We start from the raw sequence: 26,738 nt of genomic DNA on the forward strand, positions 1-26,738 counted from the left end.
TCTGCAATGAAAAAAAACACCCATAACAATTCTAAAAGTATTCAAAAACAACTAAAGTCTACTTAAGTCCCAGCATTGCATGTCTGATGTATTTATTTCTGGTTTGGTAACACCTCTTTATAATCCTCTAATGATAATTTGGAGGAAATAGAGTTGAGAATCTATCCTTAAATGTAATTTGAAAAATGGTAAAATGCAACAATAACTCCAGAGAAAAAACGAACAAATTACTTGTCAGAAAAATGTTGATTGCTGGCAATTTGAGTAATCCGTTTTATTTCTGATGTTCTTTATGAATGGTTTTAATGAGTTGGGAGGGGATAAAAAATATATACAGAAAACATAAATATATTTTCTTATTTGTTTCCGGTATTATCTTGCCTAGTTTATCAGATGATCATGTTCGATCATACAGATGAATGTAGCAAAATGTAGAAATGCGGCGATAATCACCGCATTTCTTGTCTCCCAGCCATGTCCTGCTCTTTGTGTAGTTGAATTGAGCCTCAAAGGGACATTATATGTAATTGACTAGACACGCCTATACATCCTCCACAATCAATAAGACTGTGAAGGCTGAGCTTTCTCAATAGCTGACTTTGAACTAATAAACAGGAACCTGGACTGTAGACACAATAAAAAGAGGCCAGCATGAAGACAACTGTTGTGGTATGCAATAAGGCCCGACATGGTGTCCTTATACGTCTAATATACAGACTCCTTGGGGTGTTGTGAGGCATGAGACGAAGTTGAGTGCCTCAAACCCCCGAGAAGTAAATGTGTGTTGTTTATTTAAAGCATTTTTGCATTGGTTTCCTTTGTATGATATATTTTGATATAGCTCATTTATAAATTCTGTTAAAACAAATACATGGTGATTTTTGACACCAGATACATTTTAAGCAGATTTGAATATTTGTCCCTGCATTAATTCAACCTTAGCACCCTTCTGATTAATGTCAAGTGTCATGCTCAACTGGTTTGAAGGAAACAGTTAATTTTCTGCGTAACTCTATCTCTGCACTGGAAAGGCCTTGTAGACATTGAAAGTATTCTTTTGGAAGTCAAGAGCAACAGCATGAAAATTAATCGCTCAAGGATAGTTTCTGACTGTAATTTCTGTCTTCAGCTTATGGGTGTGGGAGAAGGCAGACTGCACTGGAAATCCATCCGATGTGACATACTGCTGTCCACCTCTTAATGAGTACAGCAGAGCAACATATTGCAAAAAATAACGAGCCAGGAGATCAAAGGTTCGAACCCCAACTTAATCTCACAGAGGAAAGAGCAAAGATCATTTTCACTTTCTTGTCTTTCAGTCCTCTGGAATATGAACTGGTTTGAAGCAGGACCTCACTCAAATGAACAGGATATATTAATCTACACTCTCATTCAACTAATAGGGTGCCCAGTCCAAATACATGAAGGATGGTGGTGTTTGGTGTTCATTATATTTTACTGTGCTGCCATTTGTTTTGAAATTGAAGGTTCAGGTACAAAATGTAATAAAATGTAATGGATGCTTATATTATTTTGTTTGACATAATCCCATGTTCTAGGATCATATTCCTGTGTATGTCTATTTTTACAGTAGCTAACCATTAAAATAAGTTGATACAGAACTCACTATATTATGCTTCCTTCCTGTTTTTGTTATTCTTGTCCTACCTCACTTGTTTGTTAATGATGCCGATCAGGTCAATCGATATCTTGTAGTAGCCACTGTATTTAATTATTTTTGGGGTTGTGTAATGCATGATATCGTTTGTGTGTTTCTTATTAAATGTTGTTTTATATACTTTTTAAATTACAACTTTTAAAGGTGTGATCAGTGTCAAACAAGCTAACAGATTGAATTGTGTTTGCTGTTGCAAAATTGCTGAGTTTTTGTAAAGGCTCAAAAGATCGATATTGGTATTCTTTGCATCAAATCACATCCTTTTGAAACAGCATTTAAATCCCTGAGTCTAGGAAATGCTGTGATAGTATTCAATGCTATTGTGTGCAGTTAAAACAAAAGTTTCTTCCCTCTTGTCATACTTTTGTATGGTATTATAAAAGCACTGTTGTGACAGGTACAGGACTGGTTGCTTTCGCAGTTGCACAGTATTGATTGATGGATTGACTGAGGATGATTTAGTGGATAATAAAATAAATTTGGACCAATTGTGTCTTTCTTTAGTAACAAATGTGAACTGAGCTTTTATTTTGGTAAGTCAAAATAAAAAAAGCCGGCACTTGCACTGATTGGTTTTAAATTTGATTGACATAACAGAGTAGATCTACTGTCTGAGAGAAGCCTGCTATAACTGGAAGCTGATTGGCTGATAGTATTGAATCATTTTCTAATTTCTACAGTTACTCTAATCCATTATATATATATATATATATATATATATATATATATATATATATATATATATATATATATATATATATATATATAATCTCAAAACACAGTGGATATATTATATATTTTGTAAAAAAAAAAAAAAAAAAAAAAAAGAATCAGTAATTATTAATTAATAATTCCTTCTCAGGAAAAATTATAATTAGTAGACATTCCCTTCATTTAAGTATGCAAATAGATCATTATTATTAAGCTAACATATTGAAACAAATCATCTGAGCGAATCTCATAAACTTTAACAGGATTGATTGATATTTACTCGCTCTGTAAATATACATTTGTTACCAAAAATTCAATGGAAAAAAAAACAAAAAAAAAACATTCTTTTCTGAGAACCTTGCCCCATATGTTGAAGAATTTGTTTGGCTTCATTCTTCCACTGATTTATGACAAATTGTAGTTGAATACAAATACAATATCAAACACTCATGATGAGGAATACACACAGCAAAGGAGACAGCAATGGTAATTAGTGCATTTGTTGTAAACACTACAGGTTGTTCTGTAACACTTTAAGAGGTCAATTCGGACGAGAAAATGAAAAGCTCTACCAAAATGGATACATGCAATTTTTCTGAAGACACAGTCACTCACCTCGCACCAACAATAAGTTCATTGTGGCCTGGGTCAAAAGTTAACTGGGAATAATCCACAGTCTTCTCATCTCTGAACTTGTGAAGCCAAGGCTCTATTTCTGTAAGAAGAAGAAAAAAAGATTAAGAGGAGATTCTACAAGCAGAAACTGGCTGGAAATCTAGTGAGAGTAAAGAGTGATTAAATTGTATCTGACAGGAAACACATGGACTGCACCAGATCTGTCAGTGAAGTGTTCTTGTGTTTCACACTAGAGGGGCTGCTGTACAATTTGTCAGTGCTGAGCCATACTGACAGAGTTACCACTGGGGAAGCCATCAAAGGGATTTGGGTATCAGTGAGAGAAGATGTGAAAATGTCTCCCCGTGTCATTTGTAACCTGACAGGTTGTAGAGTGTTTTCACACCTGGGTTTTGTGGATTTAATTATTTTTTTCTTTAGCAATCTTAGTCTTTTTAACTAATGGAGAAACGTTTAAAAGTAAAATTGTATAAAGAGGTATATTCATGCTAATAAATATAAAGAACAGAACAAGGCTGGCTACAATAATCTCCCTTAAAGAATACAAATTCTCTCCATATGTTGTTAGAAGGCATTGAGCGGAACATAATGATGCATGAATTGTGCAAAGCTTCAAAAAGAACTACACCCTTAAAGAATAATCAGCAGTGTTCTGAATAATATAGTGTTACACTCCCCCACGTGTTGCTACAACTGTTTAAATAACGTACATGTGATTTTTCTTTTCATTGTTAACATCGGGACAACTTTTTACACTTATAACTTTAAATCTTTTCAAAATGGTTGCTGTAGTGCACTAATAGTGTAAAATGATTGCCCACATTGTCAAACAGGTAACACAGCAATTACATCATGATTACATGATGTTTATTTTTATGTCTCAATCCTTAAATTCTAGGTGATACAAAACTTTTGGCCAGAGCTATAGATCAACCAACATTTACCAGGTTCCAAACGGATACATACAGACCGAACATATTACGGTTGTTCGATGTTTACAGGAACAGGTTTTTGGAACTGGTTAATGAGCAGACCAAGCATTACCATTAAGTGCATGCTTGTATTTCCTTCCTGTATTTCCTGTGTAATAGGGTGAAACCACAAAAGGTATCTGTGTATATTCTGCATGAGTATAAAGTTGGTCAACTACAAATTAAACCACCACATCTCTGGAGACTTAATTCTTTGACTGATGGCTTCACATTGGGGCTGATGTATGGATAGGCGCAGTGCAAACAATTGCAGCTGCAAAATCCAAATTGCCAGCGGCCAGGCAATTATTTTGCACTGCGGCCTATGTAAGCTTAAGAGCAATGCAAATTACTCAACACAAACAAATAATGAGTTGCAATCATGATAATGAGGGTCGCAATGAGTGCCATCTGTGCATCGGGCTATTCAGCAGCTGCACTTACAGCCCAGAGGTGAGGTGAGTTAGTACAGAGAGCAGTAAATGCTGTATGAGATTTGTGGAGCACGAAAATCAAACCAAACAGAAAAATATGTCAGAGGAAGGGCAGCAAAGTCCTCTTGCCGCATCGAAAAGAAAATAGGAGCTGAGAGCCTTCTTTACATACAGCAAATTTTTTGTGGCCGCTAAAGTCCCACTTTACGGCAGCTAAACACGTTTTCTGGCAGCAATATGGGTGTTTTGCAGCCGTCAATCGCTTTGCATGTATCCTTACATCGGACCCATTATGTGGAATTCTCGTTAAGCATAAGTTGAAGGTTAATTTAAACTAAATTGACAGAGAAAGTGTTTTGTACAAATATTGTGTAGAGTTTAATATAGGGCGTGGAGTAAGTCTCTGAGTAGTGTTCTGGTCAATAAAGCTTGCTCAGGTCACTGTTTGGATTACTGTGTGCATATTGCTTGACACCCTGAAATGACACATTTCCTCAGCAGCTGTCATCTTTCCTTATTATTCACTAGTTTTTGACAGCACTTAGACCGATCAGTATTTGCTTGGAGTTTTTCTTTTAAATGCCAGTTGGTTGTGCTACTTGCCTATACATGGATTGGCCCTTGATTTAATAGAATACATCTGAATCAATTTAAACATCAGGACATGTAAAGATGTATTATTCCTTTAACATCTTAAAACTGCTTAAGGTAAAGAACACATCATTGATTTTTAATAACATTTTAAATAATGAGAGGATGTGGCCGACCTATAGACTATTAAAACACCCTCTTCCAGTCTCATTATGATGCACATCAATGGTACTTCACAAGACCACTCATCTTCCAGGTGCAGCTGGTGAAACCTTACAGGTCAAGAAGGTGGACCAGCAGGAAGAATGGAATACGGCAGTAATGGAATTTTTGGCACAACATGATAGAGGACTATTGATGAAAGTGCTGTTTGTTTCCTTAATAACTACACACACATCTCACCTAAATGAGACACCTGTCTGACATTTCCTCTCTATCTCTTTAGAAGCATGCCAGAGCAATCATGAATGTTTTTTTTTTGTATTGTTCATTCTACTTTCTAGCACATCTGATACGCTTGTTTTTCATCCAGTGCAAAATATTCTGAGCATACAAATGTAGGAGCAACCCTCCAGGGGATAAATGACTTCAGCTTTGAAACCTCCCTTCCATAAATCTTAGAAGTCCCACTAGACAGTTCTTTATTTGAGATGTGAATGCAAGTTTTAGGCAAAGAAGGAGACAGCCTAGGGATTTATGGTCTTTTCTTTGGCTTTAGCTACCTAACATTTCATATATGCTGAGCTGAATGAGCAAATATCTCAATTTTTTCACACTTTGTACCATTCATCCATCTATTCAGTCCAAAGCATGTGTGTCACATACAGGAGTGTAGTTGGGAAAAAAAGAACATTAGGTTATTATCATAACCCTGGTTCCCTGAAATAGAAATATAACCATAACCTCATAGACCCGAATCCAGAAAATTGAATACCAAAGCTGCTCCTTTGAGCCTGTGACACAGTTGTTGACTTTTCTTACTGTCAAAATAATATGCCAAGGCCCGAACTGGGCAAAGCGTATGGAGCTGTCACTCCCTGTCAGACTGGAAAGGAGGAGACTGTAATGGTGACATTTCATACTTGAAATAGAAACAGACCTGTCCTAAAATCAACAATGGTACATTATAAACAATTTACTAAATTCTATGTTTAATTGATAGCAACTGAGTTAAACTTTTTCATCATAAGAAATCCTAAAATTATTTATAATCCCATGTGTGTACAAAAGCAAGTGGTAGTCTCTTATTAAAGGCGTCTTTACAGTTTAAATAAGAAGGTGAAAACTGTAGGTTAAACAATTCTTCATATTGTAGACTGTCATTGGATAATAAAGCAAGGAGGTGTGATGAAATAAATGGTTTTTCACAGCTTTTGGGCATTTCTATGTACAGTAACAGAAAATAATATCCTGTTTCATTATATATTTCTTATTGAGTAGATGTGTATACACTATTAATAATAACACATGTAAATATAACCAGACGTGCAGCAATGGCTTCTTTTCCATAGGCAGGCTATCAAAGAAGGGCACTTTACTGTTCGACTGTCATTCATTTTTTACATCACTCCAAGATACCTGTGTCGTGTGACTGAGGAGTATGGACTGTTTGCTACCTGGCAGTGAGTGACAGCAGTTCGTTTTAGGTTATGCACCCTTAACGAATGAGTAGTGGTTGGGTTCCAGGGAAAGTGTCTGTATTAATTAAATGCAAATACAAAAATAACATGTGACTTTAGCTGATAAATAGAAAAAAGAGGAACGATCAAGCCCACTCTATCCCCTGTTCAACAAATATCAGACCTTGGTGTACATATTCACTTCATACAGAAAGCACTTAAAAATAAAATAAAAACCTTTTTTAAAAAAATGTACATAGGAACAAGGCCCACTATTTGTTTTTGTTCAGTACTTTACCTTACCAAGCTCCTAAATTCAAAAGATTAGCTTATCAAGATTTTACACATATGACCTTTGTGTTGACCTCTATGTGTGTAATTGTTTACAGTAAAATGAGAAAGAAATGTCACTCACCCCAACACACCACGTTCAAAAGGTAAACCATAGCTGGCTCATTTTAACTGTATTTGAGTTTTCTCCTCACGCTCATTTTAGCAGTAAAGTATGCATTTTGATTAAAGGTCTTTAACCCTAATTATAGTACATTGTAAGAATGGCTTGGGAAAGAGTTTAAATCATGCAAAGAAAGTCAGAGAAAGCCCATAAAAGAATGTTTGGCATGGTTTACTTGTCTTTAAATAACATGTAGTTTTACAAAAGTTGTAAAAAATAACTTGGAAGACAATAACTGAAATTAGATGACTGAAATATCAGTCACAGATGTTCAATTACTATAAGAAATATATCTGTGTTTTTGCATTTAAAGTGATTGCTGCTAACAAAATAATTGTTATGTTGTTTTAGTAACTATGTAGTTGATATGGTACTACACTTGGTTAAAGTTTTTCATACCATGCTTTCTCTTAGTGTACTGCACTTGCCTGGTCATTTTGGAAGGTGAAATTGCCCCCAAACCTTCAATGGCTTCTTTCCTGACATTAACCAGCTTTCAGCCAGTAACAAGCTTTGACTCAAAAGACACTGGTGAAATGACCCAGGAAATGCGAGTGTAACAAAACAAATCAGAGAATAAGACAAAGAAACTGAGACCTTTCTTTAACCTAAAGTATTACCAGATATACTGTTTTCAAATGAAGAACATGTTTGCTATAACATGTGTTTCTTTCAAAGCTGCACATTTGAACCCTATATAATGAATGGAAGTGCAAACAGCTGGTTTCACAGAGCCTGATTAGCACTAATCTTGGATTACTTTATCTGAGGTAACCCTGGTAGGTGGTCCAAGATTAGTGCTAATCAGGGTTTGTGAAACCTGTCGTACATGTCTTAAATCCAGTTTTATCCACCATCTATGTATTTTGTATTTAATCCCACACAGCCTACAGCAATATACAATGCACTGCTAGAGCTACCTTGCTTACAGTCTGCGGCACAAGGAGACAAAGTGGCTTGAATTTTAAATCAGTGTCTCGTGGCCACTACTCAGACCTTTACTATACTCTGAGGGCGTCTGGCTTTCTTGCATTTCACTTTATTTTGTATTCAACATTAAATTCTGTTTAAACAAGTCTCTACTGTATTTTAGTCTTTTCTTAGATAAGGCTCAGGTCAAATGTCTCAGTCAATCAAACTGGGAATTGAGAGTGAAGACGAAACAGAACAGTACTGCATTTGTTTTACAGATCGCGCATCTAGAATCTGATTTTATTGCTGTTAACAGTAAAAAAAAAAAAAAAAAAAAGAATATAAAAAGCTGAAATGTTTAATACAAAACCAGATGCAAACGAGACCCATTTACTGTATTAAAAAAAAAAAAAAATACTTTAAATGATAATAACCAAAGCAACCGGGTTAAATTAAAACCATTTCACAATCAACCTTTGTGAAGTGTGCCTTGTTAATGGCATCCAAATCTTTCATATTTTAATGAAAGGAAACATTTCAAAGTGGAGGGATTAAACAGTCTGTACAGTGCGTTAGGAGAGCAGTCATTGCTGTATATGCACACCAATTTTAATTTGAAGGAAGCCAAATTGATTACAGCCCTGCCATTGTTCTACCAGACAAGCCTTGTTTAAATCACATTTAATTCTAATTGAAATGCCATTGATTGGAAAACAGTCATGGTCTGAAATCACTCCACTTATAGGGAAGACTTGATGACCGTCTAGAAGAGTCAGGCTTTGTGACATTATTGTAGAATAAATCAATTTGTATGACAACTCCTCTACATGTGTGCATGTTTATAAGCTGCATTTGACGTGCACCTTTATTGAAATTGTGCAAAACCATTGATAGGACCGCTTGAGAAACACAGTATTATCTTGATTGGAAGGTTTGTAGAATTGCATGTACAATAGTGTATGTAAACTAGCATCTACAATGGCAGGAATATCAATGACAGTAGAACATGTCTGTCTCCATTTAAGGCCTGGACCAAATCAAAACCTTGACCCACCCGCTAACCGCAAATTACAAACCTGGTACTGATGGCATCTTTTTTGTTTGACAGAAGGTTATTCCTTCTACCCCAGAGGGAACCCACCATTAAAACTGGGTTTCTAATTTGCGATTAGCAGGTGGGTCAGAATTTTGATTTGGTCTAGGCCTAAGGAAGGCTAAACCACCATTTTCTTTAAAAGTAAAATTAACCTATTGTGTTTGTTATTTGAAATATACTTATTTGCTAACAAACGTGGAAATTCTCCTGTGAAACTTAAAACAAAATCACACACAAGCTGGAATGTTTAGTTTAACAGTGACTGCAAAGAAAACAGCCAACACAGTTTGCTACCTCTAAAACCGTAATTATCTCAAACCGCCCATACTGTGATTTGACATACAGTAGCATCTGTGTTATTTCAGCTTTTCTTTACAGTGATTTATATGTATAAACACCCATTGAAAGTTATTTTTAACACCTTTCCTACATGTGTTTTTGGGCAGGTTAAATATAATGTAAGGTTGTATGTGTAAGGTTAAACATGATGTGCACTACACTCAAGAGCAGGAATTAACAGTCTCCAGTGGAATTCACCTGCAGAAGCTTGGGAAGAGTGTGACATGTGTAGCATGGTTTAATTCTATCAACCATGACTGCAATATGTTGTATAATGTTATCTAGTGTTGAAAAGACCTTATACAATGGTGTCATTTCTATAATGTAGTCTACCCTGTTAGTAACAATGATCTTGAATAACACTTACCTTGACAGGAATACGTAATAGAATAGGCAGGTAATGAGCTTTGTACAATGATGTCTATACCAGCATAGGACTATCCTGCATACACTACCATCACAGTAATACAGTGAGCAATGTTGCCTAAGAAAATATCGATTCTAGCCATAATAAAGAGTTTACAGTGATAAATGGTAGTAAATCATAGGTAAAACGAGACAAAATCAGAAAACGCTTGTAAAACCTAAAAATGGCATGCAAAATTATCATGGTAAATACTTAGGGACATGGTGTGTGATTGGCTTTTTCCTCAGTTTAAAGTTCTCATAAAAGGGAACAGTGGCTGCCGCAAGTAAATAAAAGTACATTTTTAGATGCTAAGCTGCATAATGTGGTCCAAAGATGTCCCACCCTCTGTGGGAAGCATGATGGAGCGCGTCCAATGCGTTGTATAAAAACATCCAAAACTGGATAAATGTACGCGGCTGTGCTGTGCATATAGAGACAGCTTTCACTCAGGGGTTTAATTGAGTGCTTCTATGGTCCTGCCTGCAGAGTACTACTGCTATTGCAGTGCATTCAAAAAGCATTTTGTATCCTTGCCCTCCTGTATTGTGTGGTATTACTGTATGTATGACAAATAGATAAACATCTTCTCACTGCGAGACATGGATAGGGGTGTTAATTTATGTTGTCTCAATGCACAACTGGGTGTTACGAACAGTGCTGCTGTCAAGTACAGTATATTACACTAGATACACATTCACTGCTATGTGAAAACAAAGTGTTGATTTTGGTGCCTGGTAGCTATGTTCAAACTTTATTTAAATGTGTTTTAAACCAGTGATATTACTGTTAACCCAGGGTATTCTATTCCATGGCTCTATTTAGTGATACACTTTCTACGTCCCTCATTAAAATATGGGATCACCAATTATAAGAACTGCTGTCCTTTTTATGAATCTGCGTCAAGCTGGGTGGTCCTTCATGTACTGCTCTGTGCTTCTGTGTTCCAACCTCACACAAACAGACCATCTTCTATTAATGGTGTAGGGCTATTTACATTTCTCTACTGATTCCATTCAAAGCTCCTTTTGAACAATGTCACTCCCCAGCGAGTGGGTTTTCAGCAAGGCTGGGCAGATTGTAAACAAGCCCTGTTCCTCCTAAAAGCAAAGAATGTGGATGCTATCCTGTTTCTTAACAAAAACAAAACATAAGAAATGGACACTAAGATACGGGCCTGTTTTTGTAAACAAGCAAATTAAATATCTGTTACTTGGATTTACTTGTTTAACTATTCAATAGATTATTGCCATGGTTTTACCGGTACTTGGCACCAATCAAGGCAAAAATGTTGTTATGCGTAATCTGATGTCATTTAATTGATGTGATACTTTTCTGTAATTTATTTATAGATACATTATCAGTATCTATAAATGTATTACTTCTATGAGGACATCGATGCATTTGCTGTTTTGGAAAACATTGCAATGAAGATAAAAAAGGAGGCATCATCACACCCTTAGTCTTTTTCCTGACAAGAAGTACTTGATAGCTTCCAGGCAGGTCACAAACCGGTCCAAAACCTTGCCAAGGCTTAGCCATTGCACATAACTGTGTAGTGGAATGTGGAGTCAAAGCAGAGTGAGTGAGCAGCAAGAACATTCACAATTTTCACCACAGCATTCATTTAGGAAGTTGACATTTTTCTCTCCTGGTGGATGATGCAGTAAAATCTGACAATCAAGTGGCAAATATGATCTTCCAGTAGCTTTACAAATCCCATTTGCTTCCCTACCATTGCAGCAGTGCCATTAGTGGTTACACACAAAATATTTTTGTTCTTCGAAATGCTGAACAAAAGCTTCCGTGATATTTTTCCCCTTTGTCGTTCCATGCAGTGATTTCAGGCAACATAGTTCCTCTTGTTTTCCATCTAAAGTACAATATGTTGAAATAATAGCATTATGTGTAATGACATTTATATTGGTAATTTCACTGAGTGAAACACTTAAGTATCTGTGTTTTTTGTCATTTGCTGCTCTCTAATTTTCTGCCAGTCACACAGCGCTCAACAGTTGAGTTGACAAGATTAGGTCTTTTTTTGGAAGATCATTAAACAAACACTCAGAGCAGCTGAGGGATGATTCTTTTATAGACTCCCCATCTGTAAAAGGCTTGCTGTGTTTTACAAAGCACATTACAATCTTGTAACTCCCTTCTGTAGCTTCATTCTTACCAGCAGTTAAACGTGCAAAAGCACAGGTTTGCTTTTCAAATGCCACCACTGCTTTCTTGATTGCTTCGTTCTTGTCAGCTTTGTCAGGAAAGGATTTTTCATGTTTGGTTTGAAAATGTCATTGAACACTTGGTGTTCGACACACAACACTTCCACAACAGTAAGCACAAACTGCACAATCATTCTTTGAAACAAATCTAAATGTGTTTGTCCAAGCAGCCTGAAATGCACAGACATTTAATTTATCTTTTTTCTATTGGCAGATACTTTGACACTCGCTCACTGTCTTGCACCATCTTTCTTTTTCTTAACTTCCAGAAAGTACAGCGCAGCACACAATATTAATGGAAGCACATTGCATACCTATTTCACATTGCATAAACAAGCTCCAAATGAAACGCGTATGCTGCAACTAGAGAGATATGTATAAAATACATCGAAATGTATAAACATAAAACAATGTCCAATTCCAGAATGTGCCCTAATTTGACTAGCTGCACACGTGCCATCCATAACCTGTCCATGCGCCATCTTTGGCCATAGGTTGCTGACCCCTGTTCTAAAGCTCACTGGGATTTACAATAGCCAAACTACAAGTTGCTGACTGTACAGCAAAACCCTATTTCAACAATATTATATATTATGAAAATACACTGTGAACTAACTCATAATCAGATACATAAATTAACTGTTGTACAGTATGTTGTACAGTTACTGTATTTAGTGTTATCTGACTAGTGCTTATTCCCTACTGTACCTTGTGTGAGCATAGGGAGTCTAAGGAAGCCTGACGTATCAGGGCCACATACTCTCACATCAGACTTTGAATGACATATTGAGAATCAAATTAGGCAATAAGGGAGAATATTTCTATTTTAGAATCCAGATTGCATTGTAAACCTTGAAGCCCAAATTATAATTCAACTGGAGCTGTAACTAGGTATTACAGAGCTTGTTTTACGAACTGTATTAGTATCACCCATTGATGCCACTGAAGATTGACACGTGCCAGAGAATTCATGTGAAACCAGCACTGGTGGCATCAGCCCATGTCTATGTGGCACAGCACAGGACTCAGGAACTGACCATTTAGACTGGACACAGGTCTTTACAATTGATCATGGTTTTTCTAGCTTTGTAAGAGAGAAAGTGGAGCCCTGGATTATGTGTTATAATGGTAATTCTGAAGTGCTAATCATCAGAAGCACAAATCAAACCGAAAAGTGCTGTTCCAGTTTCAGCTCTTAACAATTGGCCTTTTCACTGCACCTAGAGTCACCCATATCCTTTTCAACTGCCAAGCGACTTGTTCTCACATCATTAGAAACTTCAGTAAAACATTGGCCTCAGACAAATTGAAAGAAAACTTTGGCAAAAACAGAACAGAAAATGATCCAATTACATACATGAGATAAGAGTATTATGTTGGGTTCTGTGGCAGAAATGGGAGATTGTCAAAGTCAGTGTACCGGAAACATATGACAACATTTGATGTCCACGGTTCAGGTTAAGAGGTTTTCAAAGGTGTCTTAAAAAAGATCACCATAGCTTATCAATTTTGTTTGTTAAACTTTATACCCCTTTGCTCCTCCATCTGCTGTAGATCTACCTACTTGAAGGTGAACATCAGATTTCTCAATCCTTTTTTTTTTACTCGTCACTTTAATCAACAATACATGCAATAAGTAGAAAGTAGAAAGTGCCAGACCACCTCATGCTGTTCATCCAAATATCACCATGCATATCATGGCCTGAACTCATCAGGGAACCCTAAAACTAACAGCTCTTAGTGCTCTCAGAAATAAAGTTATATTTAACTTCACTTAATTCATTTAAAATCTGAAGCATATCATAGGCACTGCACAAAGTGAGCATTGTATCTCACAAAATAACTCCATCAATCTTACATGTTGTGCACTTTCATTTGTTAAACGGGTCTCAAATGTGCAGTTTTTAAAGAAACACATTTTGTAGTAAACATGTATTTATATTTTAAAACATGATAAATGGTACTACACTTGGTTAAGGTAGTCTCTGTTTGCAAAACATGGTTTCAGTTATTGTTCCACTTGTTTGTTCATTTCACCTGCTATTAAGCAACTCACTTTCAGCCAGTAACATGCTTTGACCTCAAAGACAAGGTGAAATGACCCAGGAAGTGCAAGTGCAACAAATATACTGACAATAAGGCATACAAACTGATAACTTTTACTCCAGATATCTCAGGAATGTGTAGTTTCAAAACTGCACATTTTAAACCTTTGTAGCAAATGGAAGTGCAAAGCAGGTGAGATTTATGGAACGGTTTTGCTACCTACAATTACTTTAATGGAGCTCAGCCCACGTTAGAAATATACATTATGGAACATAAATAGCTGATAGCAAGGAAGCCATCGGTTTTCTGTCACTGAAACCTCTCAGAAATGCAATTGTGTTAGATGATGTGTCACTCACTGTGAAAGGATAATTAACCTCAATATACTGCCTGTTGAACCAACAGAGTCGACTCGACAGCCAAGGTTCACTTATCTGTCTCTTCTGGGAGGTCAGAAGCAGACAGACGAAGAATTACCTCATTTTTCCAATCTATTATTCTTGCTCGTTATTTGCTTCATTTCTATTGAATTCTATTGGGTTTTACTTTATTTTTCAAGATCTTTATTCAATGAATAAATATATTTAAAAACATTTTATCCCTTGTACCTAAACCATTAAACTAATCACTAATAATACTACAATGAATGCCACAAATCATTGTTAAATATGGCTTACACTTTGCACAAATTGGTCCAAATACATACCATAAAAATATTTATAGTTTTTAGGAAAGACATACAAGTGGCACACTTAAAAATACAGTTTTTTTGTTTTTTTTACAATAACATATTCTCTCGCTCAGATTAAAAAAACAGCTTCACTGAAAGTACAACCAACATGCATTTGTTATGAATCCTAACATTAAATTGACAAATGTTACTTGAGCTTTGTGACAGTGTGGTTGCACACTTCTGAGTGCCCCTTTGCCACTGTTGCTCACCTGCATGTGTGATGAATGGGTGCTCAGCTCTGTGGCACTGTAGGTCGTGATCCCAGCTCGCCGCTCTCCTGGCCCCTCCCCCTCCCAGCAGCGCAAGCACTCCCTGTAGGAACAGCAGATGCCCTGCAAGGCGGATTCCCATCACAGGAGCCATTGGTGACCCAGCACTGCTCACTTCCCCTCTGTCCTCTGACAAGGGCTATGGGCATCAGTGAATGAGTCCTGGGGATTACAGAGCAAAAGACATGAGGACATTATTATATGTTGTTTATTTAAATACAAAAGTTTAGTTAGCAGGTTTTTATCTGAATAAGTTACTATTATAGAATTTGATTACCTGAGGTTCTAAATTTGCAGGACCTATGTGGTTTTATGCAGTGCAAGTAAGTAGCTTTTTCTTTGCAACATTCAAATTCAATATAAAAGAAAATAATAAATGTAGCAATGACAGAATATTTGTTGTAAATACAATACTTAGTTTTAAATCCTAATCTATCACAATGTCATTTTAACAGCGATGTCATTATCCAAATACCGAGAAGACAAGAGTGCTTGCATACATAAAGGTGTGTGTGTGTGATATGAGTTATAAAATCACATTCAGCAATAAAATGAGCTTAAGCTAGTTGACAAGACGGAGAGAGTTTAGCTGAGTAAGCACATCATAACCAATGAGGTGTTGTAGCTTGAGCTTTTTGGCTGACCAGTCGATTTGATAGGCTGTTTGTCTGTGTTCTGATTTATACTCATGAATATGCATTTGACTTCTATTACTGTGATTGGCCAGCTGCAAGGCTCCTTGCAAACCACAGCCCTCAACTCAACAACCAGTGTCAATCACGCACTGTCTGAAATAAACCTTCAAGTATCCCACTTACTTCAAATGCAAAAAGGGATGAATTGCATTTTTATTTGTGGCAAAGCAACATGTAAAAGGGCCTAAATAAATCATTATAAGTATAATTTTAATCAAGGCGTGTGCTTCGGGTGCCTCATAGCTGGCTACGGCCTTGAACATGTGCTGTGCACATGTAATCTCATCCACTTTAATGCTGCGGTGCATCGTCTGCTAAGAAATAAATAATAATGATAAAAAAGTAACAGCACTCAAACAGAGGGCTTCTCACGATTGCTTTTCTGATTGGGTATAGAGATTTCAAATGAATGTAATCCTAAAGTTGAAACATTAGGGAAATGAAACATGATCGAACATACTTAACAGACAGTCACTCACATATGTAAATAAATGACTAAAATGTTTCTTTAAGTTTCATTTAAATAAAATATACAGCAATATATTTTTTCCAAGCAGTGGTTAACCAACTTTATGGTCTACCAAACCATACAAGCACCAATACTCTAGATTTTGTTGCTAAGACTGTTAAACACATACATCCTAAAAACACAGCCTTTAAAAACTACTTTGAGATCCTAGCCACAAATGAAACATACAAAATGAACACAACAACACCATTCATTGTGCAATCCCATTAAGTTATGGGAATCTTAATATTTAGATCAGGAAAAAAAAAAAGAATGGATATTGAAAATCCTAAAGGTGCTAGATCCTTGAGCAAAAATAATTCCCAATAGTTTCCAGACCTCTGTAACCAATAGAATGTTCAATCTGACGGCAGCTGATTGCTTAATTAAAACAATGCCCCCAGGAATACTGCACATGATTGTAATGCTGGATACAGTACTGTCTTTTAGAACAGTACTGCACCGAGTAGTTTATCAGTTTATCTAATTGTCCAGCCACTGTTATGAGAGTAAACTCCAAATTCCAAAACTTCTCAACAATGTAAATATTCTCCAAGTTATTCAACTAACAACATCTTCTGTTGTCTCACAGTTGTTGTTTTTTTTTTAATTAAGACCATTTAACAAACTCTTTGACCTCTTCTTACCCATCAATATAGTTATCTACCTTATAGTTACACTGGATATTTACTACATGCACTTTATGCAGTCATGTGATTTGGGGGAGAACCAGTTTTTAGGAATAGTTATGGATATAAATACATATGTATATTGGATCATTTCCCTATCATATCATTTTGCATGCATGTATGAAATAATGGATAAATAAATGTGCAACTAAAATTCACCTTGACTAATTATTGACTATAGAGACTTTAAACAAAAAAAAAGTGCAATTACTAATACCTAGTTGTATTCCTGTTATTTTACCTCTTTTTCTACAGAGAACAAATTCAATTTACCTGACTGTCACACAGTTGATGTGCTAAAGAAAATAAAAGTGCTTATGTGACCTGCAGGCACATAAACAATATCAGATAACAGATAACCAGCTGCAGAGAGTGTGAGCACAGCATGGAAGCTTAACTTATGGAATCCTGCCTGCGCCCAGCTCCCTTCAAAATCCTGCAGCACTTTGCCCTTTTCGTTCAAGTATTCTCACGTTTCATGAAATAGGCCACTAGGAGTGTATGATAAAAGTTTGGTGGCAGTTAGCGTGTTCAACATATCAAGTATGAGAGGTGCCCGGAAGGATGCTATCAGTGCATACAAGTCCCCATTCTATGACCCGCAACAGACCCACATTAAACATACAGACACAGGGCCACATCAGTATTCCTGAAGTAGTTACTATCTTTTTAGGAGGTTCAGATCACGCCCCACAACCAAAGTTTTGTTTCACAGATCAAATAGGAGGGTTTGGCTTTAGAACAATATTATATTTCTTAGTTTTAACCCTCTCCTTCAATTTTAACCACTAGCTGAAAATATTTACCCTGCCGAATTATATAAAGATTTTTCAAAATATGCCATAAATATACCAATGGAAAACAGCATGTAACATAAAAACTGGAGTTCATCTAAAGTTTAATTTAAGCAAATCCTTTTTATGAGACCATTTGTAGATTTAGACCATCTCTATAGCCATTTAAATATAACAATTCGATTCTCCAGAGAATGTTACCAATGTGAAGAATTAATAACACTAAAAGATTGACCATTGTCACAACATTCATTTAAGTAATTGAAGCTTACAAAATAAGTCCATAATTATTCCCTGTTTTGCACCTCCATTAGATACAGTGCCTTGCGAAAGTATTCGGCCCCCTTGAACTTTGCGACCTTTTGCCACATTTCAGGCTTCAAACATAAAGATATGAAACTGTAATTTTTTGTGAAGAATCAACAACAAGTGGGACACAATCATGAAGTGGAACGAAATTTATTGGATATTTCAAACTTTTTTAACAAATAAAAAACTGAAAAATTGGGCGTGCAAAATTATTCAGCCCCCTTAAGTTAATACTTTGTAGCGCCACCTTTTGCTGCGATTACAGCTGTAAGTCGCTTGGGGTATGTCTCTATCAGTTTTGCACATCGAGAGACTGAAATTTTTGCCCATTCCTCCTTGCAAAACAGCTCGAGCTCAGTGAGGTTGGATGGAGAGCATTTGTGAACAGCAGTTTTCTGTTCTTTCCACAGATTCTCGATTGGATTCAGGTCTGGACTTTGACTTGGCCATTCTAACACCTGGATATGTTTATTTGTGAACCATTCCATTGTAGATTTTGCTTTATGTTTTGGATCATTGTCTTGTTGGAAGACAAATCTCCGTCCCAGTCTGAGGTCTTTTGCAGACTCCATCAGGTTTTCTTCCAGAATGGTCCTGTATTTGGCTCCATCCATCTTCCCATCAATTTTAACCATCTTCCCTGTCCCTGCTGAAGAAAAGCAGGCCCAAACCATGATGCTGCCACCACCATGTTTGACAGTGGGAATGGTGTGTTCAGGGTGATGAGCTGTGTTGCTTTTACGCCAAACATAACGTTTTGCATTGTTGCCAAAAAGTTCGATTTTGGTTTCATCTGACCAGAGCACCTTCTTCCACATGTTTGGTGTGTCTCCCAGGTGGCTTGTGGCAAACTGTAAACGACACTTTTTATGGATATCTTTAAGAAATGGCTTTCTTCTTGCCACTCTTCCATAAAGGCCAGATTTGTGCAGTATACGACTGATTGTTGTCCTATGGACAGAGTCTCCCACCTCAGCTGTAGATCTCTGCAGTTCATCCAGAGTGATCATGGGCCTCTTGGCTGCATCTCTGATCAGTCTTCTCCTTGTATGAGCTGAAAGTTTAGAGGGACGGCCAGGTCTTGGTAGATTTGCAGTGGTCTGATACTCCTTCCATTTCAATATTATCGCTTGCACAGTGCTCCTTGGGATGTTTAAAGCTTGGGAAATCTTTTTGTATCCAAATCCGGCATTAAACTTCTCCACAACAGTATCTCGGACCTGCCTGGTGTGTTCCTTGTTCTTCATGATGCTCTCTGCGCTTTAAACGGACCTCTGAGACTATCACAGTGCAGGTGCATTTATACGGAGACTTGATTACACACAGGTGGATTCTATTTATCATCATTAGTCATTTAGGTCAACATTGGATCATTCAGAGATCCTCACTGAACTTCTGGAGAGAGTTTGCTGCACTGAAAGTAAAGGGGCTGAATAATTTTGCACGCCCAATTTTTCAGTTTTTTATTTGTTAAAAAAGTTTGAAATATCCAATAAATTTCGTTCCACTTCATGATTGTGTCCCACTTGTTGTTGATTCTTCACAAAAAATTACAGTTTCATATCTTTATGTTTGAAGCCTGAAATGTGGCAAAAGGTCGCAAAGTTCAAGGGGGCCGAATACTTTCACAAGGCACTGTACATAGGTCTCCAATATGCAGTTTTGAAACAACCACATGCTATAGCAAACATGTATTTTCATTTCAAAACATGTTAGTTCTCAGTTTATATTCATTTTTCTTAGTAAATATGTTAACCTTGCACTTCCTGGGTCATGTTTCTGGGTCACTGCGTGTTACTGGCTCAGTTAATGTGTGAAGCAGCTGATTGGTTAATAAGATGATAAAGGTAGTTGAATTGGTGGGGGTCAATTTCACTCTGCAGATGAAATGGCCAAGCAAGTGCTACACTAACTGATTTGGTATGCAAACTGAGGTTTATTTAATTGTAACCCCCCTGTCCCGTGAACCTATTGTAGTGTTTAGTACAACACGTTTCTTTCAAAACTGCACATTTGAGAACTATAGAACGAACATAAGTGCACAAGAGGTACAATTTATGGAATTATTGTTTTAGCTACAATCACTTTAATGGGATCCCAGTTTCAAAGATGCAAATTGATAATCCTGCCATTTCTACCATTCACTTTTAGCAGAAGAGCTAGACCTAAAGCTTTCAAAATCTCAGCTCAGATAGGCTTAATTACTAGACAAATTATACAGTTCAGAAGTTTACAATAAACCTGACTAGCTCATGAAAAATCAATAGCAGCTTGTGTGCTGCTTGAGTTATCAGTACAATTGTATTGTTTGGGAATGTACTGCTGTCAATTAGCACCTAAATTAGAATCTATGGGGATATTCTTCGGCAACATTGAATCTCAATCAGATTATTGATAAACTTCTCCTTAACCCTTTGTGCTGAATCAGAACTCTGGTGAACATCCTCTTCATTATAGACAACTTCACCACTATGAAGCTGAAGGTTAGTTTCTAAGGTCAATTTTACATTCTTCTCAATCCATATACACAACAGAAATGTATCCAAACGTATTTATGAATGCATCTCAGACTGATAATAGCCTTGTCTTTTGGTCAAGTGAAATATAAAGTGAATAAGATGCAAACTTAACTTTGTGGTCTGCAGAAAGGGCCATTAACTCCACTAAATGAAAACAATACAAGCTGATATATACTCCACGAGATGTCTGAGCATGTATCTAACACGGCACCCTAATGATATGTTTTATAATTTATAGGTTAATAAGAATAATTAAACATTATAAAATAACATTGGCTAACAAGTGTTCCAACTTGTGTAGATATGCCCCCATACCATCTTTTAGAACTATTCAGCCTGACTCACTTGACAACTAATTCTCATTGGTAGGGGTGGGGTAGGGTGGGGTGACATTATATAAGTTCAATAACACACTCCAGGATGTTCAAGTAAGATCCACAATGTGCACACTTAGGTTGTTTAATGGCACTTGGGATATCGGATTGAATTTGAACACCATGTAATGTGTTAATGCTTTTGTATAGCACATTTTAACATGAACTAATTTACAACTGATACACTCTATCTGATACAAGCCAACTGATGCAAAGACTGATGGTTGTATCACATCAATATCAAGGACTTGTATATATTATAACATTATAATACCAATAAATCCTAGCAGAATTATAAGCAGGCCACATAATAAACGATGTAATGCTACTGTTTAAATTACTCAGATTGGTTTGGATCTCATAAGAAAGCTTCACATGACTCTTTCCACTTGCGGTGGTATTAAATCCATAAAGGATCTATACTTTTCATTTCTAATCTCACAGCTAGTGGTTTCTTATTTAAAATTCATAGAGGTTTTAATGATTTAAAAACTAATAAGGCTACGTGTCTCAAGGATCTAGCAACTAAACTATTAAAAATACCAGTTCCTGTAATTGCTCCCTTAGCTCCATTTTTAAACCTCTCATTAGCTTCTGAGTTATTCCCAGCAAACACAGGACTGGTAATTCCCTATAGACCACTTAATCTTTTACCTACTTTGTCAAAACGTTTTTAAATAATCGTAAATAAAAACATTTGTCAATATCTAACCGATAAGGCATGGTCCATTCAACAGGCAAATTTCCAGAATATGCATTTAACACAGATTACTGACAGTGCTGAAGGTGGGTTTAATATAATGGCCTACTGAAGGTAACAAGTGTGTCATTAACATACCTATCCTTCCACATGGCTGTAAAACATAGAGCTATCAGTAGTATGAATAGGAAGACGATTTTGACCTGCATCCAGCGTATGTCCTTTTTCTCTTCTCTTTTGCAATTTTATACTGTGAATAAAGCTTGGTTTTGAAAAAAAAAATACATTGCACTATATATTTATTTTAGATCCCCAAATAAACTTTAACGGATCTCTGCCTTTCCATATAAATTAATGCCAAGCCATTACAACGGTGACCTGATGAAAATAATCTAAATGCCTGAATAGGTAACTTAATGTCTGTGTTCTTTGCATACAAATCTGTAGCATGTATGCTGGCTTGCAGGACACATGATTCTCTCTAGTTACTCTGGATCCTGAGGGGCGCGAGTGGTTACGGCGATGAGCCTGACACTGAAACTTCCTGAGTCTTTGATGAAGCGATGTGAGAATTTCATGGTGACTGATGAGTTGGTAAGGCTGATATCAGCATGAGGCTAGTCATCCAGCCCTTGCCATGCATCCAGCCCTTGCCTCTCCATTCAATTCAATAGGCTGAGACTGCAAGCTATTACAAATGTCACAGGATAGACAGGAGTGGTATAAAGGTGGACAACAGGGATCCCAAAAACATTCAACAAAAAATAAAACATTTGCATCTTCTTTCCAATTAAACTAAACATCTTTATTAGTCAGTTCCTGTATACATATATAAATATACTATCTAAATAAATATAAGATGTATACATGAATAATGTGCTCAAGTGCAGCACCTGCTTTAATGAATTCCTCTTGGATTTTACAAACGCACCAGCAGACTAGGCAGCCCTTAGATAGTTAATCCCTTTTAAAATAAATACAGACACTTGCCACAGCCTCCATCAGTTCAAATGTTTCTCAAATCTAGTACAGCACACCCAGCAATTTTCTACAGCACCACCCTAACTCCCTGGAGGCTCAAATACTCTACTCTTTATTTTTAACATTCTTATTCTCTGCTTCCATATTTAGATTAGGTTACAACACTGTGAGGATGGAGATGGGTAACACACAGTATAGGGGTAGATTTATAGACCTTTTACTTGTATGAAATAACTTTACTGTTCGGATCAGGGTCCAGTAAGAGCCGACTTGAGTGCATTTCATGTAGCTGTAGCAAAAGAATGTGGTTGTGTCCTTCTAAGAAGAGGTTTGGGCAGTACGCTACAGCTGGGTCATTGGAACCCCTCCAGGACAAACGTCAGTTAGCCTTGTAAAATAGCACAATAGAATCATCTACAGTATTACAAGCTAACCCTATATGCAACATTCCTGAGAATGCCTGGCAAGGACTTGTGAAGTTTCTTGAAAGAACCCAGACACATAATGCATGAACTGCCGTTAAGAAGCACAATGGGGAATGAGAATGGGTCACCACCTTTCATACCAATGGCATGTACCAGCCCACAAGGTAGATAAATTGTATAATATAATCATATATTTTAAAATGTATTTTAAAATATGTTACAATATTTGAAATCACCAAAGATACCTGAATGAATCGTCACCAAAGTGAATGAGCTTTTTTTGTGGAAGCAGACATTTCTTTGATGGCAACGGGCTTTAAAATGGTACAGCTGTAAAATGCATGTACTGTAAAAACAAATAAAACTAAATTCACGGTCACAAAACACTCAACAGGATTTACGTTAAGCAGTAAGAATGTATTTTAAGGTCTTAGGAATCATAACAGAAAAGGCATTAATACAATTTGAAATCTCATCAGCTTTGAATGTTTGAGGCCCAGGGGACTCAATGTCCAACAAGCACTTAAAGTTTTTGTTTTTTTCTCAGGGCACTGAAAGGTCATCTCAATTTACAGACTTTAGAAGACAAATGATAGAAAAGACTATGGTGGTGAATCCCCACTGATGACTTGTGAGGTGATAGGCAGATTCCAAATATTGACAAATATAGACAAATACTGTAAGTCCTTAAATATTTGCAACCAAAATATTTGGTGAATCAAACCCATAAGACCAATTTAATTACATTACATTAGTACATTACATCTGTACAGCGCGAAGATCTAAACCTTGGGTACTATTATAGTCTTGTGACTTTGTTAAATAAAATAGCTTTATATTTGCAGTGCATGTGTTGTACCTAGTAAAACATGTACTTTAAGGCTCCATAGGCTACTGGCGGAGGTGTTGAAAGGTGGAATTTCAGAAGAAAAGAAAGGAAACAAAAATACTATTACAGTATTTATCAAAGTCAAAACAATGCTTTTTTTCATAGCATTTTAAAACCAAACTTCATATATTTTTTCAACTGACACATTCAACCAGAATGTAGTCCAGTCTCAACAGTGAAATAGGACTTTATTCTAGATTCTACATTCAAAACACACTAGTACTGTGCTAGTTTAAGGTCTGCAGTACTGTACGGAACAGTACTGTATCATCTTTGTGTCATTAACAAAAATATTTCTTTTACAGTAGTAACAACGTCAAAACAATAACACCCCTGTTGACAACATCACCCAGCACAATGAACATGTTTTATGTATTGCTGCACAACTGCATCTAGTTTACCTAGTTTCAATAGGCGGCCCCTATTGCTGTGTTCCAATGTTTACTTTGTCCGGATCTCTGCATTTCGTCAATGCACTGCAGTACAGCTTTTCAGCTTTTGTTTCATTCAATGTTCAGTCTGTGATAGTTCTCGTTTTACACTGCAAAGCACTACTGTATGTTAATATGAACCTCACTATTGATGTTGTACAGTATGGGCCACGTTCCACCCCTGTAAACCTGAGTCAGGGCCATTTGGATCAGGGGGGCCAGAGTGACTAGTGTGGGTCCTTTTGACCCAGGACATAGCAGTCTGAAAATGTTCTGATAAATCAAAACCAATACCAACATTCTTTTATTGCAATAGGAAGGATTTAAGTCGAATGTCACAGTAGTGCCAAAACCATTGCCGGTTTTTCTTCATAACACAAAAATCACATAATAAAAGGCTCACACAATGATGGTTTTATACAGGAAGGCATATAATTTCATTAGACAATAAGATAATATAAAATACACATTGTTTTAAAGTGTGTAATCGTTTAACCCAGCATGGTTTACAAAATCTCAGCTTGTTCTGTGCTTCATGCAATGTCTCTGACTTGAAACGCATCTCAAACACTTAATTCTGGTTTGTAGTACTCTTAAAAATATTTTTTTTAAAAATGGTTGGAAATGATTCTGCTTTATTTCGGGTGGGTCCCTTTTTGTTGCATTGTTTTTGAACTCAGGCGTATTTGTTACTCTTTATGCAGTTAAAGAGCTGCAGAAAGGGGACACAGTTATCCTTTTTTTACACCTACTCATTGCTGGTATTGTTGAGATAAGCCACACAGTTTAATTTGCCTGCAGGCTCTGACATTTTAAGTGGTTTAATTACATACTTGACATGAGCTCTGTGACTTCAACTGAAAAAAACATTATCTTCAGTCCCAGCTGTTGACAGGCTGTTCATACTCACAGTCTACCTTAAACACAGTGGGTGGTGCTACCATACAACTGCAATTCAATGGGCGGATGTTTGTTTTGTACTAAATGACTTGCAGTACACTTGGCCCATACTGGCTTTAACACCTTGAAGTACAGCGTCTTGGATTTTTAAGGCCTGCTCCTACCTGCTGTGCACATTTACTGTATTTACCAAGCGTAATGGAGCTCATTATTTAATTATACTGAAATCCGTGCAAGTCACATAATTACCTCCTTAATTGAAGGGTAAGACATTCGTCTTTGAACCTTGAGGTTAGTTGTTCTTGTCCAGCCCTTGCCTCTACATTTAATTCAATGGGCTGAGATTCCAAGCCATTACACAAACTTCTGCCATACAAAGCTATGCTTTTTATAGTTTACTATGCCAGTATACCTTAGTAAATGCATAAGGGCAGTAACATAGTAACAGCATTCTGAACTGTTATTTTAGATAGCTACACACACACACACACACACACACACACACACACACACACAGTATTGATTTATGACACTTTTATTTAAAGAACATGAGTAGTAAAATCTGTTATTTCTAAATAGTGCTGCATTTATCCTTCATCAGAAACTGTGACAGTAACCTCCCTTATTACTTTTAAGAACCATTTTTTAAAATATTGTACATTTATGAAAATTAACATGTTAAGATGTCAACTATTGTCTGAAATCACTCAAAATGATTATGTTGACAACAATACATAAAGTATTAGGATTAGGAAAAGCAGTATGATAAGTGATGGTTGGCAGAGAAATAGTTCATTATGTTGTCCTCTACTGACAAGGTGGCAGTATTTGTATGTCAGGTTGCTTCTATTGAGGTGAGCAGATAAATCTTGATTCCTGCAGTCTTTGGCAGTCTTGCAGCTACTTTTGAAAATAAGGCATTATTTTTCAGTAGTACTTGCAAACTTGCAGAATTTCATTTCCGGTCAAATTGTGTATAATTTAAAAAGAATATGCAACAAAAGTTACTGGATAGTGGTGTAATCGCGTATCGTTTGTATCATGATACAAGACCAAAAGCACAACAGAGTGTGTTTTATAGTTGGTAGGAATATATACCCTCCCTCTCATTTAATTTTCATCATGCAAGTAGCCAGTTAACCAAACTGAACCATCACATATCATATCGCGACCTGTGTATCGTGATATGTATCATATCGTCTCATTAGTATACACCCTTATTACTGGCTCTTTAAGTTGCATTACAGAGTACTGAGCCCTTATGGACCAATGTTAAACATGTAAATAGCAAGAAAAAAAATTGCAAAAAAAAACACTTCATACATTTTACAAGTAATACCAGACACTACAGCAAAGCGAAGAAAAACATCAAATAATAACAGCAGCTTTCACACCAGCTGGCTA

General features: G+C 36.5%; 1 protein-coding gene across 3 annotated transcripts in view; it reads right to left on the minus strand.

Moving 5' to 3' along the window:
* LOC117399291 (semaphorin-5A-like) overlaps positions 1-26,738 on the minus strand; it is a 145,029-nt gene that overhangs the window by 90,239 nt on the left and 28,052 nt on the right. For all 3 annotated transcript variants that reach the window (XM_033998380.3, XM_033998379.3, XM_033998381.3), the window contains exons 2-3: positions 15,061-15,282; positions 3,005-3,104 (exon numbers count right to left, since the gene is read on the minus strand). In XM_033998380.3, the coding sequence (XP_033854271.1) occupies positions 3,005-3,104; positions 15,061-15,214 (254 nt within the window). In that variant the 5' untranslated portion in view covers positions 15,215-15,282. The remainder of the gene's footprint in view (positions 1-3,004; positions 3,105-15,060; positions 15,283-26,738) is intronic.

This window comes from Acipenser ruthenus, chromosome 4, assembly GCF_902713425.1.
Source record: "Acipenser ruthenus chromosome 4, fAciRut3.2 maternal haplotype, whole genome shotgun sequence".
Taxonomy (NCBI): domain Eukaryota; kingdom Metazoa; phylum Chordata; class Actinopteri; order Acipenseriformes; family Acipenseridae; genus Acipenser; species Acipenser ruthenus.